We start from the raw sequence: 16,167 nt of genomic DNA, 5'->3' as shown, positions 1-16,167 counted from the left end.
CGGCGGCGCAGAAGGCGATGATGATGTCCATGTGCCACCAACACTATCGCTGTCACCTGCAGTAGGATCGCTACCACTAGCAGGGTCGATGCCAGCAGCGTGCATCTGGGCTTGGTACACCTCTATCTGAGCCTCTATACGCTACATCCGCTCCAACGAATCCCTAATATCTAGCCTGAGCTTATTTGTAGATGTCACGCGGGTGAGGATCATAATCAGAATAATTAGAAAACTAGAATAACAAACAATCCAAATCAACCTAAATTCACTTATCATAATCAGGTTTCAGGAACTTTTAGCAATAATAGGAATCATAATCATGAAAACTAGAAAATAATATCCAGCAATCCACATCAACCTATATCCACTAAAACGAAATTAAGTTTCAGAAACTTTCAGCAATAACAGGAATCATAATAATTAAAACTAGAAAATAATAACCAGCAATCCACATCAACCTAAATCCACTAAACAGGAATCAGGTTTTAGGAACTTTCAACATTAACAGGAATCATAATCATTAAAACTAGAAAACAATAATTAGTAATCCACATTAACCTAAATCCACTAAATAGGAATCAAGTTTCAAGAACTTTCAGCATTAACAGGAATCATAATCATTGAAACTAGAAAACAATAAGCAGCAATCCACATAAACCTAAATCTACTAAGCAGGAATCAGGTTTTAGGTACTTTCAGCATTAACAGGAATCATAATCATTAAAATTAGTAAACAATAACCAGCAATTAACACTTAAATAAGCTAAACTAGAAACAATTCAGGCACTTTATGTGATAACTATAAACAGGAAATACATAATTGAACGTGTTACTTATCACGTGCCGCCATCAGGCCAAATACACAACCGTGTGGTGGGAGGTGGTGGAGGAGCATCAGCTGCCGTCTCACTTCCGTGGCTGGACTCCGGGGCTGCGGCATCTATTGCTCGAGTCATTGTTGCCGTGGATGCATGATGCTAAGCGATCGGAGGTGGCGTCGCCGCCATGGACGGAGGCACATAGTTGTGGTTATGGACCATGATGAACGGTTGGTCTGCTAAACCCACAATATGTGGTGGGACCAGGGTAGTCGGAGTAGGAGAGAGGATCCAGAAGTCCCGGGAGTACTGGCAGAAACCCTCTCTCTACCCTGACCACGGCTACGGCTACGTCACAACCAGCAGCCTAATCCACAGCACCTCTACCTATCGTCATGTCTGCAAATATCAAATTATCAAAAATTTTCAGTAACAATTTTTTACATTATTGAATCACAGCAAATCAACATCAATGACACAAAAAAATAGCACGTTGATCATAAATTCATTAGACAATAGTCTAATTAATTCAAAATTGCAAAACAATGAAACAACAATTAACATAGTAAATGAGCACAATCAAACAATTAACCGAAAAAACTCAACAGAATTAATTCAATCAGCAAATTCAGAATAGTTCTAGATATTTTCATCAACAATTTAGAACCTATAAATCTAAACTAAACTATCCTAACCATCTAAATTCACTAAAATAACTAAATTAAACTAATTAAACCAAATCTAATGAACTAAAACTAACTAACAGGATTTGAAAAATAAATGTTCAAACAAAGTACCTTGAATGTATGGTGCAGAAAGCAACGAAGAAGGAGGGAGGAAGGTGATGGTACCTGATTGTCGCCGAAGCAGGGAGCTGTAGGATATGAGCTAAGAATGGCAAAAAGAGAAGAAGGAAAGGACTGCGACGACATTGAGAAGGAGGGGAAGAAGGAGAGGAAGGAGGCATCGGCTGGGGGGTTGACGACGATGGAGAGGGGGGAGACAGCGGCAGTGTTGGTGGCGGTGGCTGGAACGCGAGGAAGAGAAAGGGATGATGGTGAGGGTTTGACTGACAGGGAAGGAATTTGTGATTTGAAATTACGCCACCTTTACCGTCGAAAAATTTCAACTGTAAACCATTTCGGGTTAACAAAACGCATCGTTTCACTAAATTGCATTACCGTCGAATTAATCCGAAGGTAAAGGCAATGGTAATTGATGTGCCAATTTAATTTATTTTTCCTCCAAAAATTACTAGTGGAGTTACCGTCGAAAAACCGAATCCATCGATAATTAAAAAATCTGACGAATTTGAGGTGGTTATCGACGTTAAATCTGACGAAAAACTCGCCACTATTGTCTGATACTAAATCCGACTGTAAAGCCAACGGTACTCAACATTTTTTTGTAGTATATTAATAAACCCTGTTTTTAGGGTTTATCTTGTAATGAATTTAGAGCATTTTGTTAATCTTTTCTCATATTTATTCAATAAAATAGCACAGTTTCATGATTATCTCCTAATTTGTGCTTAAATGTGAAAACATGCTTTTGGACCTTTGATTTGATAATTTTAATTTTTTTTTATTCCACTAGATACCTTGATGTGTTTGCTAGTGATTTCAGATTGAAAAGGGCAAGGAATGAATCAAAGGAGTGAAGAGAAAGCATGCAAAGTGGAAAAATCATGAAAAGCCAAAGATTTGAGATATGTCCATGGACGCGCACGCGCACTAGACGCATACGCGTGGATCGTCAAAACCCCATAGACGTGTACCCGTGCTATACGCGTCGGTGCTGGCACGTGATTTTTAAGTAAAATCGTGCCTAGCGAATTCACAGAGGCTGTGGGGCCTAGTTTGGAACCAACTTTGGTGTCAAAATTCTTAAAAGGACCAAGGATTGAAGGGGAAGGCACCATTCATACCATTCACTCCACCTTAGAACATAATACACTTTAGATCTAGTTTTAGAGTTAGTTTTTAGAGAGAGAAGCTCTCTCTTCTCTCTAGAATAAGGATTAGGTTAAGTTAGAATTTCTTAGATCTAGGTTTTAATCTTTGCTTTCATCTACTTCTACCTTTCAATTCTATGTTGCTACATCTTGTTCTCCTATTCTCTTGTTGCAATTTACTCCATTTTGTTTCCATACTTTGTAAGTTGATCTACTCTTGTCCTTCTTATTTTCTTTTAATGCAATTTGAGGTAATTCATGTTAATTGTGTTTTCCTTGATTGTTGTTGTTGATTCTTTGCAATTAATTATTGTTAGAATTCATTCTTGTTATTAATTTACTATACTTTTCTTTTATGCCTTCCAAGTGTTTGATAAAATGTTTGGAAGGATGTTAGAGTAGAACTTTATGTTCTTGACTTGGGAAGGTAACTTAGGAATTCTTGAGTTACTAATATCCAAGTGATTGATGATTGATGTCCATTGACTCTAGCTCTCATTAATTCAATTAGTGAATAGTTAGGACATATGGACTTGGATTGATATAGCTCATTTGATTCTCCTTTACTAGTTAGAGAATGATTTAATGGGATTGATCCTTGCAATTATCATATTGTGATTAGTGATAAGCATAGAGATCCTTGACCACCAAACCTTGCCAAGACCGTTTTATTATTTAATTTTCATTGCCATTTACTTTTCATGTTTCATATCCAAAATTCCAAAATATACAACTCATAACCAATAACAAGAACACTATCCTGTAATTCCTTTGAGAGATGACCCGATGTTTAAATACTTCGGTTATTAGATTTATTAGGAGTTTGTTACTTGTGACAAACAAATTTTTGTATGAAAGGATTATTGTTGGTTTAAAAACTATACTTGCAACGAGATTTCATTTATAAAATTCTATACCACACAAAAATTCCGTTCATCATATATTAAACTAAATAATAATCAAAGTAACTAAAATTCAAAACTAACAAGAAAACTTAATCTAATAAAATAAACATGTTAAAACCATAAAATAATCCAATAATAACTTAAATTTTTTTTTTAAAAAATAGAAGAACAGAATTACCTGAAATTGACGAATTGAAGAGATAAAAAGTTAAAAATGCTCAAAAAGAAAAGTCTTACAAGAGAAGAGGGGATAAGATTGAGGAAGAGTGAAAAAGTAAAAACAAAAGGGGACCACGGATTTTTATATTTGCGCAAGCCTACTTAAAGTTGGTCGTGGAGGCGGCAAATTTCACATCTAACATGAAGTTCGCGAAGAGGAATGGCAAACCTTGTGATAATAATAAGGTTCGCCGAGAGAAGCAGTAAACCTGCCCCTGACGCAAAAAAAAAAAAAGAAGAAGAAGACGATTTTGGAATATAAAGTTAGAATAATTTTTATTTGGAAATAAAGATTTTTTTATTTTATAATAGAAAAAATCTTATAAAATTGATATTTGAGAATTATTAAATGATTTCACGTATTTGATTAAATTGTTATTTAATAGTTTTCAACTATTAAATAAATATATCGTTTATTAAATATAATTTTTTTTGTCACTTATAAAAAACATAATATTTATTAATTATTTTATTAATATTTTAAATTATTTAAGAGTTTATTTGTTATTTATATCTATAAAAATTATTTTTGTCAGTGACATAAATTTTTAAATACCATTTTAATAGTTTATCCTTATTTTTAATATATATATATATATATATATATATATATATATATATATATATATATTATCGGCTTTTTAAAAAAAATATATACATCTCTTATATATCTTCAAAAGACTAATTTCTATCATACTATTAAATAATTTTTAATTTATATTATTTTTTATAAAAGATATTAGCTGATGGAATAAAAACTTACAGGTTACACATTATTATGTCTAAAAAATTTCATGTTAATACGAAATTGTATATTATACCTTTCATATATTTAAAAACCAATATATATACACTTATAATGTTATGAATAAAATATTAAATAATAGTAAAAATTCACATATAATTCTTTCAAATAAAGTTGGAATGTTTTCACTATTTGCATATATGTCATCTGAAATCGAAAGTCTAATCATATTGAAAAATTTAATATTGTATTCTATTGATCAACACACGAAAACAACAACAACAACAACAACAAAGCCTTATCCCACTAAGTGGGGTCGGCTATATGAATCAAACGACGCCATTGTGCTCTGTCATGTATCATGTCTACAGAGAGACTGTTTACATGTAGATTTCGTTTGACCACCTCATGGATGGTCTTCTTAGATCTTCCTCTGCCTTTCGCCCTTTGTCCATCTTCCATCTCATCCACCCTCCTGACTGGATATTCTATTGGTCTTCTTCTCACATGTACAAACCACCTGAGACGCGATTCAACCATCTTTTCTACAATGGGTGCTACTCCAACTCTCTCCCTTATATCTTCATTCCTTATTTTATCCAATCGCGTATGACCACTCATCCATCTCAACATCTTCATCTCTGCCACACTCAACTTATGTTCGTACTCCCCTTTAGCCACCCAACACTCCGTACCATACAGCATAGCCGGTCTTATAGCAGTGCGATAGAATTTACCTTTAAGTTTTAAAGGCACTTTTTTGTTGCATATAAAACCAGATGCACTCCACCATTTTGACCAACTTGCTTGGATCCTATGATTTACATCCTGTTCAATCTCTCTATTATCCTATATGATGCACCCAAGATACTTAAAACTTTTAACTTTTCCTAGGATGGTTTCTCCAATCTTCACCTCTATATTGGGGTTTTCCCTTTTCAGACTGAACTTACATTCCATATATTTCGTCTTGCTACGGCTTATGCGCAGACCATACACTTCTAAAACTTTTCTCTATAACTCCAATTTCTTATTTATATCTTCCCTTGACTCTCCCATAAGGACGATATCATCGGCAAAAAGCATGCACTATGGCACAGGCTCTTGGATGTGCTCTGTGAGTACTTCCAGACTAATGTGAAAAGGTATGGACTTAAGGATGATCCCTGGTGTAATCCTATACCAATAGGGAATTCCTCCGTCATACCACCTTGAGTCTTCACACTAGTTGTGGCCCCATCATACATGTCTTTAATTGTCCGAATATATGCGATCCTTACTCTCCTTTTTTCTAAAACCTTCCATAAGACCTCCCTTGGTACCTTATCATACGCTTTTTCCAAATCAATAAACACCATATGTAGATCCCTTTTATTACTACGATACCTCTCCATCATCCTTCTTAATAGGTATATCGCTTCAGTGGTAGATCTTCCTGGCATAAATCCAAATTGGTTCTCTGCTACTTGTGTCTCTTTTCTCAACCTCCATTCTATCACCATTTCCCATAACTTCATAGTATGACTCATAAGCTTAATCCCTCTATAGTTTTCGCAACTTTCTATATCCCCCTTATTCTTGTAGATAGGTACCAAGGTGCTCTTTCTCCACTCATCAGGCATCTTCTTTGACCTTAAAATCTCATTAAAAAGCTTGGTTAACCAGTTGATGCCTTTTTCTCCAAGACCCTTCCAAACCTCAATTGGGATATTATCAGGTCCTATTGCCCTGCCATTTTTGATCTGCTTTAGAGCCTCTTTTACCTCGAAGTCTCGAATCCTTCGATAGTAGTCAAAGTTTTGATCTTCTTCCCTTGTGCATAATCGACCAAGGCTCGGAAGAGTCTTCTGTCCCTCATTAAATAACTCATAGAAGTAGCTCTTCCACCTTTCATTAATCTTCTCCTCTTGAGTCAATACATCTCCATCCTTATCCTTTATGCACTTAACCTGATCCAAATCTCTCGTTCTTCTTTCTCGACGCTTTGCGATTCTATATATACCTTTTTCTCCTTCTTTCGTGCCCAAAGACTGGTAGAGACCATCATATGCTCTTGTTTTTGCTTCACTTACAGCCACTTTTGTCTCTTTCTTAGCCGCCTTATATTTTTTTCAGTTATCTGCATTGCGGCATAAAGACCACTCTTTAAAGCATTTCCTTTTTATCTTTATCTTTTCTTGTATACTCGCATTCCACCACCAGGACTCCTTGTCTCTTGGTCATATTCCTTTAGATTCACCAAAACTTTCTTTTGCTGTTCTTCTAATAACTTCTGCCATCTCCCTCCACATCTCTTCCGCGCTTCCATTCCCATCCCACTTTGCCTCTTCTCCTACCCGTCTTAGGAAGCTTCTTTGTTCCTCACCTTTCATCCGCCACCACATCGTCCTTGGGTTCTTCGTATGATGTCTTTTCCTTAACTTTTGCTCAACGCGAAAATCCATGACGAGCACCCTATGTTGTGTTGTCAAACTCTCTCCTGGGATAATTTTACAGTTAATGTAAAATTTCTGGTCGACTCTCCTTAACAAAAAGAAGTCGATTTGAGAGCTTGTCATGCCACTCTTATAGGTTATAAGATGTTCGTCTCTCTTTTTAAAACATGTATTTGTGATGAGAAGATAAAGGTTGAAGAAAAGTCCAAAATAGTTTTACCCTCGGCATTGATCACCCCGAAACCATGGCCTCCATGAATACTCCCATATCCAGTCATTTCTCTCCCAACATGGTCATTTAAATCTCCTCCTAAGAAAATCTTATCTCCCAAAGGTATGCCTTGAACCAAACTCTCTAGATCCTCCCAAAATTTTATCTTGTGTTGTTCGTCCGAAACACACGAAAAGAACGAAAAAAATCTACTACAAATATCCGTTCGAATTAGATACCAATATATTAGTCTATAACTAATAAAATTACTAATAAAGTTGTAAAATATAATCTGACGTAATTAAAAAATAAATTCTTTCAATTTTTTAATAATTAAAAAAATAAAATATAATATCTAATTTTTTAATTTTTTTATATTTTTTGTCAAATTTATAAAATTAACAAAAATGACACTCTTATATTTTTTTTGAGTTTATTTATAAAATTAATAAAAGCCATACTATACTTCTTAAATTGTGAAAAAAAAAAAAAAAAAAGAAGTGAAGGAATTCATTCTCGCGTAATTAACCAACTTCGGATGTTTGCATTGGAATGTAGTCAAAGGGAGGGACGTTACAGTGATTCACATCAAAGACACGTCTCCTCATACGCCCTCCGTTGACTATTAATTATTCACAGATTGCGCACTCTCTTCATCAATTTCATCTCTCTCATCTTTCTGCTTCCTCATTTCTTTCTTTATCTTTGTATCTTTACTACCCATTCTTCTTTCAGTCAGCTTCTAAGGTTTGTTTCAATCTTCTCGCCCACTTTATTATGCTCCTTTCTCTTTCTTTGTTTATTCCTAGTCACTGATCAATTGTGGATTTTGTTGCTTGCCTCCCTTACTTTTACAGCTCATCTTTCTGTTATTCGTTTTTTTTTTCCATCATTAACTGTTTCGTCATGTTCTACTTTCTTTTTATTTACTTTTCCTTTTTTTTTTGTGTTGTTTCCAATTATCATTTAGTGTTAGTGACTAATGCAAATCATAAGAATAGTTTTAATTTTTATATTGCGGTCTTTTAAGGAACAATATTTTGTGGAAAATATTCGGAAAATTGAAATTATTAGTTCGAGATAACTAGAATTGCCGCGGCGTGAAAAAAAAAATTGCATAAATTAATTCATAACTGAAGAGAGTTTGTGGCTTTTATCAATTTCATTGGTATTCTCTTGTTTTGTATTTAATAGTATTTTTTATTTGTTTTATACATAATGGGTCATGCTCACATCTTATAAAAAATGTTGAAACTATTTTCTATATACACATTGGTCAGATCAGTTAAATTCGCATATCTTGAAATGGAATATATGATTCTGATCTCAGCCTAAGTAACCGAATAGTAGATTCTGCTTCTTTTTCAACATTTTATTTTGGTACTTTCTTTCAATTTCATTCAAGCGTCCCTGAGAATGTTTGAACTTTGAACCATGAAATCTTTATTCTGCTCTGCTGACACTAGAAATTTCGGGATTATTTTTCACTTGTCCAACTTTATATTGCTTAAAGAATTTGACGCTGTTTTATGATTCAAACAGGTGATATTGGGTATTGCATTCTGTCATGACCTGTTTACCTTTCATATTTGGTAGGAAGACAACTTCGGCACCAAAACGAGATCCAGATATTGATGAAGGTAACTTGGCTACATGTTAAAGAAGATAACAGTAGATAATACGAACTTGAGTTTGTTTAAATTTGTTAAATTTGATTGATATTATATTGGATATGGTTGTAGACAAGAATTATGACATTTGATATATCCCAAGGAGCAAAATCCAGTTACAGATTTTAACTGAATACATTTGTGAACAGAACTTTCAGGCATTCAAAATGTGAGATTATATTCCTACAAGGAACTAAAACTTGCCTCTGACAATTTCAGTCCAAGCAATAAAATTGGGGAGGGTGGTTTTGGTTCTGTCTACAAGGTAAAGCTAATCCGCTATCATGTACTACTTGCATCACCATGTCAATTTGCAGTTTTTTTTCACTTTCCGATATTTTCAGGGATTGTTAAAAGATGGAAAAGTTGCAGCTATAAAAGTTCTGTCAGATGAATCAAGACAAGGGGTGAAGGAATTCTTGACAGAGATTAATGTGTTCTCGGAAATACAGCATGAAAATTTGGTTGAGTTATATGGTTGTTGTGTGGAAGGAAATCAGAGAATATTAGTCTACAATTACCTTGAGAACAACAGTCTTGCATAAACCCTTCTAGGTAAAATTTTTATTTTCACATCTATTGTTGTTTTATTTCTCGATGATTAGTTTCGAACTTGGGAGATGATAGCTAGTGCCACCTCTCAATCAATGTAACTCAATTTGCTCCATTTTTTTCTTTACCGAGTTTTCCTCGGAATGATGAAAAGGATTTGTTTTATTGCTATAGTAGAACTTCAATTTTTTATGCTAGCTAGTCTTTGTTTCCTAAACCTTACCCTTATTCTTTTTCGATAAACAATTTTCGTTTTACTTGAAGGTGGAGGTCACAGTAATGTCTATTTTAATTGGCGAACTCGAACTCGGATATGCATTGGGGTGGCTCGAGGTCTTGCCTTTCTTCATGAGGAAGTAACACCACATATTGTTCATAGGGATATAAAAGCAAGTAATATTCTCCTCGACAAGGACCTCTCACCCAAGATTTCAGATTTCGGTCTTGCAAAGCTTATTCCTTCGTACATGACTCATGTCAGCACACGAGTAGCGGGAACAATGTAAGTATTCTAATAAAGCTTGTACAGAAAGTTATATTATTTTTATTTTCTATTGATAATGCAGTAGCAAGACTTGATCTTTCTTCATCCACATCAATTTCTCAATTTGCTTATCTTTCTAGCCAATGCAACTTTAACACTATTTGACATATGCACTAATTAAAGTTTATAATTTATATCATATTTTCTTTGCTCAATGTTTTCATGGTAACATACTAAACTGCTTTGACTTAGTCAATGTTGTGCATGAATTTGTAGTTTGAGAACTGACATAAAAGTTGGCTGTTGTCAGAAACCACAACCAGAAAATGGATGAAACTTAATGTATGATTAAGTGTTAACACGTGCAAGATGAACCAGTGTGGTTCATATGAGAAAGATGAAAGCACAGAGCAAGCATGAAATTGAAAAGCAAGTTCCTGCATATTGTAGAGGCTTAAATTCTTCAAAAACAACTTGAAAATATAGCCTCCCGTATCACTCTGTACAGCTAAGCAAAATTAGTTGAATTTACAAATATGTGTCAACACATTTTTCCACTTTGTCCCTTTCTCTGGAGTGTGGGGCTTCTTAACTGCTGGTATTAATTTCATGTATCGCTCAAAACATGATTGAGATCATTAACGCCGATGCTAAACTGAATTGTTTTTACAGGAGGCATGCATATTTTCTTCAGAATGTTATTTTATATAATGTTCATTTCATTCATTGATTACCTTTCCTGTACTGACTTGAAATCTTTGCTTTCCCTGTCTAAATATTTCTGTTATCTCTCTTCAACAAATTATTTTTTATGAATTTATGGCTGTTTGCATTATTTCAGAGGTTATTTGGCACCGGAATATGCAATCAGGGGGCAGCTGACACGGAAAGCAGATATTTACAGTTTTGGTGTCCTCATTGTGGAGATAATCAGTGGGAGAAGTAATACAAACACACTGTTACCGAAAGGGAATCAGTATATTCTTGAAACGGTATGTATGTGCTATATGTTTGTAGTTTTTACTTGTGCATGTGCTCGAATATACATTGTAAGAGGGCAATAAAACCAAATAATTTATTGTCTTCATATCATACAAATCATGAAAGTTATGTTACTCTTGCCGGTAAGATAATGATTCTAACATCACTTCCGGCTTCATAGAAACATTTATTGACATATTGGACCCATTATATTCAGCTGCATTGTGACCTGAAACTCATATTATATGAAAGATGATGATAGAACATAAGAGAAAGAAGGGTATCATATTGATAAGTGGAAAATCTCAGAATAAGCCAAAATGTTCAAGAGCCAAGTACAGAGCACTCAGTAGCTCTCCCACTCAAATGGCCCCCATATGGCCTTCAGTTCACCTAAGTTTGTTACACTCTAGCCCGCATGGCTTTGAGGAGACATTCCCTATTTTACCCTTTTCTTTTTTCCTTACATACGCTTTCAAATCTTTGCCTTGCTGTTCCCTATCAGATGACTATGGGAACTATGCCCTTCCGTATTAACAAGTAACAATCACTTTGTTTCTTCAACTGTCATCTGTTTGAACTATTAAATATAAAATCATTCAGTGTCTCTGGTTAATAGCATATTAGCACGAGTATTTTTCGAGGAGTGGTTCATGTTATATTGTGTTTGCTCAATTTGACTTGAAGTTAAAAGCAGTTGGCAAGTAACTTTCTCCCTAAATAGTGGCCAAACCTAAGTTCGAGCCTTTAGTATGGAGGAATCATTATTTGGAGATCTATGCCTCCTACAAAAATCTATAATACTCAAAACAGAATTGCTTCTGATAGAATACTTGTTGTTTCGACAAAATAGTAGTTTCTTTTGCTGCGGGGATATAAAGAATGATCTTAATGATCTTAAATTATGACTGAAATTAAAGTGCTGACATATTAAAAGCTTTATAAAACGTGAGTTGTTGACAATTTGTCTGAGTCATAGGGCTAAATATATCAAAGTTTTTTTGTAGAATATATTGAGGAGTGCTATGGAGCTAGCAGGTTTTGTGATTTGTAGCCATCAATTAGCCATCATTAGTATTTTTAATGGTGTGAGATTACATCTAATTATGTGAGACTGCTCACTTTTCTTTTGCCGGTAAAGTGCTAGGCAGATTTTAATAAAAGTGTTGGTACCCTAGATTTTCTCGAGTAGATTTGTTTCCACTCTCGGCATGAAAATATTTGTTCCGAGTCTGAGTTTCTCATAATCTGGGAAAGCGGTTCTCATATATACTTTTCAGCCTGACATCCTTAGAAATTGCATTGCATAACTGTAACATGGGAACTTTAAGGCCGACTCTAACTCAAGATTCATTCCTCACAGACATGGGAACTTTACGAGCGAAGGGAATTGATAGAGCTGGTGGATATATCACTAAAAGGGGAATTTGACGCCGAGGAGGCTTGTAAGTTTCTCAAGATTGGCCTTCTTTGCACTCAGAGTAATCCGAAGATTCGACCATCCATGTCCTGTGTTGTCAAGATGCTCACAGGAGAAATGGATGTCGATGAAAGTAACCTAACAAAACCAGGCTTGATTTCAGATTTTATGGACCTTAAGATTAGAGAACAAAATAGTAATGATATAAAGACTTCGTCTTCAAGTAAAGATACCACTATATCACTACCTGCTTCAGGTGCGGAAAATACAACGTTCACTGTGAATTATGATCAAAGCTTTTAAGCATGGGTCGTCTTTGATTGGAATTTGGAACTTTGATTCAATATTCTTGTGTTTATTTATTTTCATTACCTGAGCCACGTTCTCACGTGTAAATTTTGTAACGGTTCCCGTGTTCTTGTGTTTCTTCTTCGGTGCAATTTTTGGTGACTAGGATGTTTTGCCAAGTGTTATATTGTAATTTATAAGGTGAAAATTCAGGTGGAGTCAATTTTACGTGAAGTTAATAATTGAGAGCCGTTGAATGAAAATTTTATCAAATTAGTCAAATCATTTAACCGCTCTCAATTATCAATTTCACGTAAAGTTAACTGCACCTGAATTTTCACCAATTTGTAAATATGCATGTCCTATGTTGTAATTCGTTGATCTAATTGAATATTTTTTCAAATTTTATATTTGCCATAAATCTTGTCTTATTTATATAAAAAAAATTTTGGGTGATTAGGTAATATTTGCAATCAAATCCAACCAAGTACTTCTAATCATATTTTACCATTTTTTACTTGTGACTTGTGAGTTTCTCAGTTTTGATTTACCACATCTTTTCATCCTCTTTTTTCTATGTTTTCTCCTTTTCCATCTCTTTTTTCTTTTCTTTTTTTTTCCTTCCTATATTTTCTTTCCTTTTTATTTTTTTCTTGTTATTTTTTTATAATTTTATGAAAGAAGAAAAATAGAGAAAAAAATAAAAATAATAAATTAAAAAATACATAAATTTTTTTAGATAAATATATAAATTTTTTATGAGAAAACAGGAAAAAATTAGAAGAAAAATAGTAGAAAAAATAATTTGACAGAGAAAACAATTTTTTTCAAGAAAATTCAAAAAGCTGTGGATCATAAATTTTGTATTCAGGAGAAGGTAGACTAACCTAATATAACATATTATTTTTCCCATTTATTCTTTCATGGCACTTTATCATTTTTTCTTGGTATTCTTTTTTTATCCTGGTAAAACAAGTGAAATTTTTTACTATAAACATAGTTTGGAAAGAAATACAGACAAAAAAAAAACTTACAAGAAAAAGAAGCACAAAACATATTAAAAAAAACATATAAATTAAAAAAAATAGAAATTTGTAGATGAAATTAAATGAATTTACATTTAGTGTGAAAGTAGGCAAACTTCATGTAACAATTATTTGTTTTCCTCTATCTCTTTATGGTTCTTTATTTATTTATTTACTTTTTCTTTTTCTTTTCTCTTAGGTTAAACACATGAAATTTTTTATAGTAAACTAGAAAATATGTTAACTATAAATATAATAACCCAATTTTCAGACTTTTTCTGATTAGAATTCACAAAAATTGTGTATCACCGGTCGTCTCAGTTTAAAAAGTCAGGTCCGAATCAAAAATAAAAAATAATATTATAATAATATTTTATTCATAAAAAAAATGGCAAAAGTAGTTTTTTAGACAATATAATTACTGGGCCAAAATTTCACCCGTATGAAATTTTTACTAGTATTCTTTGCTCTAATAAACTGTATTAAAATATTTTAGAGGTATCTTAGAATTGAAATAATTAGTGTATGTTTTTTTACATTGTATGGGATAATACATAAAATTATATAATTTTTTAAAAAAAATTAAATAAAATATATATAGTAATTATTATTATAAATATTTTATAAAATTATAATTAAAATCAAATTTTTAGGATTTTTAATATTAAAATATTAAAAATAATTAGTATTTGTCTTAATCAATTTGAGTTTGTTAAGTGATCATTTCACTTGTCTGTTTAAACAATTATTAAAAGTTAGAATCTCACATTGTGTGTGTGGCAATTTATTAGCTAACGGTAAACCTTTAATAAATTGAGCATCAATACGTGGATAAATTTGGTAGGAGTACCTCAATATGTGGGTCCCCGACCCGTCCATACCGGTTGGGGAGGGTAATAACTTGACCCGAGTCGGGACATATTTTACTCAGGACAAGGCATGATCGGGTTTAGGGTGTACTCGCTCCAGATATATACGTATAAACACTTTTTAGGTAATAGAATTTGCCTCGCATCACAAATTCAATTATTCACAGTTTCAGTCCATACTCTATAGCCATACAAGAGAAACCCAGTCATCCTCACCCAAAGTCTTCTTCTTCTTCTCGACTTCTTCACAAAAAACCTCATAGCTCTCGTCATCGTCGTTGCTAAGCCCATCGCCGTCTACCCCTTCACAACTCCCATCTTCCTTCATAGCTCATGTCGTCGTCGCTACATATCCCGTTACCATCGCTGTTGAACCCGTCACCACCTTTCTCCTGCCGAGTCCCTTTTCTCTAAGTAAACTCTCTCTCTCTCTCTCTCTCTCTCTCTCTCTCTCTCATTGTGAGTCTGTTAAGTTCTTCTTTTTTTCTTCCACAAACTCATCACTTAGTCACCGTCGCTATGAGACTGGACATTGTCGTTGTAGTTTCATCTGGGTTTATCACCGAATAAAATAGAATTTTTATTCAAGTTGGACTAGTTGAAAATAGGTATGCATGAAATCATTTTTGCATGTAATTTCTGAATTTTCTCATCCAAATTTGATCTATGTGGTTGAGTATTTTAGTATGACGATCATCGTGGTTTCGTTGTGACACTAATGTGATTAAAGTTGTGGTAATTTCATAACTAATATATGAGACAGACCAGATTATTAAAATAATTAGGGAAATAGCATTCAGATGTGTGCATAAAATTTATAAGATGTGATTATCTCAGGAAAATATATATGTATAGACCAAGTGAAAGATTGTTAGGAAATTATTATTTCTTAATATATTTATGGACAATACATATATTAATTATAATCGCAAATGAAATAATTTCACATTAAATGACTTATATAATGGTGATCTCATTTATTGTCATAAATATTGAATTAAATAAATCATTATTACTTTTGATTTGGATAAATGAGATTAAAAACATAAATACTATTTTATTTGAGTTTTAGGGTCTAATGAGTGTCACACTCAATTATAAATAATGACTTCAGTATTTTGGTCTCCAATACATCAAACTCGCCTCCATAGCTCTTTTCCCACAGTGAAGTTGTTATTCAATCCTATCAGGGATACAAAAGGTTTTGGTTGACGAAGATCAAAGAACCACAAGAGTCAAGCTCTCTGATCTCAATCATGCTCTCGAATGAAGGGACGCTTTCACGCTCTCAATTATATTTTTTAATGATTTAACATGGATGATCTTGATGTAACACCCTACCACACAGAATTTTACACCTAGGATGTAAACAGAGGTGGCGAGACGCTACGACCTCTAAAATAAAATACATATATATAATAGCAGAAAGAATACAATAAACTAGGAGTCTTGAAAAACAGGTAAAATAAAATCGCAAAATAAAAAGCGCAATGCTCAGAAAACGAGATTACTTGCGTGCTAAGAAACCTAGAGATCATAGGTGTAACTAAGTAAAAAGAGGGGATAGAAGATCAAAAGTACAGAATATCAA

General features: G+C 33.5%; 1 protein-coding gene across 2 annotated transcripts; it reads left to right on the top strand.

Annotated features, from left to right (window-relative positions):
* The first annotated feature begins 7,763 nt into the window (after positions 1-7,763).
* Positions 7,764-13,199, top strand: LOC112775707 (cold-responsive protein kinase 1-like). 2 transcript variants are annotated; one of them, XM_072232697.1, is made up of 7 exons: positions 7,764-8,034; positions 8,830-8,927; positions 9,107-9,222; positions 9,302-9,512; positions 9,774-10,011; positions 10,835-10,985; positions 12,338-13,199. In XM_072232697.1, the coding sequence occupies exons 5-7, from the start codon at positions 9,977-9,979 to the stop codon at positions 12,695-12,697; spliced, it is 546 nt and encodes a 181-aa protein (XP_072088798.1). In that variant the 5' UTR covers positions 7,764-8,034; positions 8,830-8,927; positions 9,107-9,222; positions 9,302-9,512; positions 9,774-9,976; the 3' UTR covers positions 12,698-13,199. The 2 variants fall into 2 exon arrangements, with proteins under 2 accessions (XP_072088798.1, XP_072088799.1); XM_072232698.1 differs by having other exon boundaries at positions 7,785-8,034; positions 8,884-8,927.
* The last annotated feature ends 2,968 nt before the right edge of the window (positions 13,200-16,167 follow it).

The sequence above is a fragment of the Arachis hypogaea genome, chromosome 3, assembly GCF_003086295.3.
Source record: "Arachis hypogaea cultivar Tifrunner chromosome 3, arahy.Tifrunner.gnm2.J5K5, whole genome shotgun sequence".
Taxonomy (NCBI): Eukaryota; Viridiplantae; Streptophyta; class Magnoliopsida; order Fabales; family Fabaceae; genus Arachis; species Arachis hypogaea.
This window is presented reverse-complemented; position numbering and strand designations above follow the sequence as displayed.

What these genes read in the sequence shown, in the direction of transcription:
- LOC112775707 (XM_072232697.1), top strand. Translation starts at nt 9,977, where the DNA reads ATGACTCATGTCAGCACACGAGTAGCGGGAACAAT. An exon ending in ACACGAGTAGCGGGAACAAT is followed by an intron (nt 10,012 to 10,834) that starts GTAAGTATTCTA and finishes GCATTATTTCAG; the next exon opens with AGGTTATTTGGCACCGGAAT. An exon ending in ATCAGTATATTCTTGAAACG is followed by an intron (nt 10,986 to 12,337) that starts GTATGTATGTGC and finishes CATTCCTCACAG; the next exon opens with ACATGGGAACTTTACGAGCG.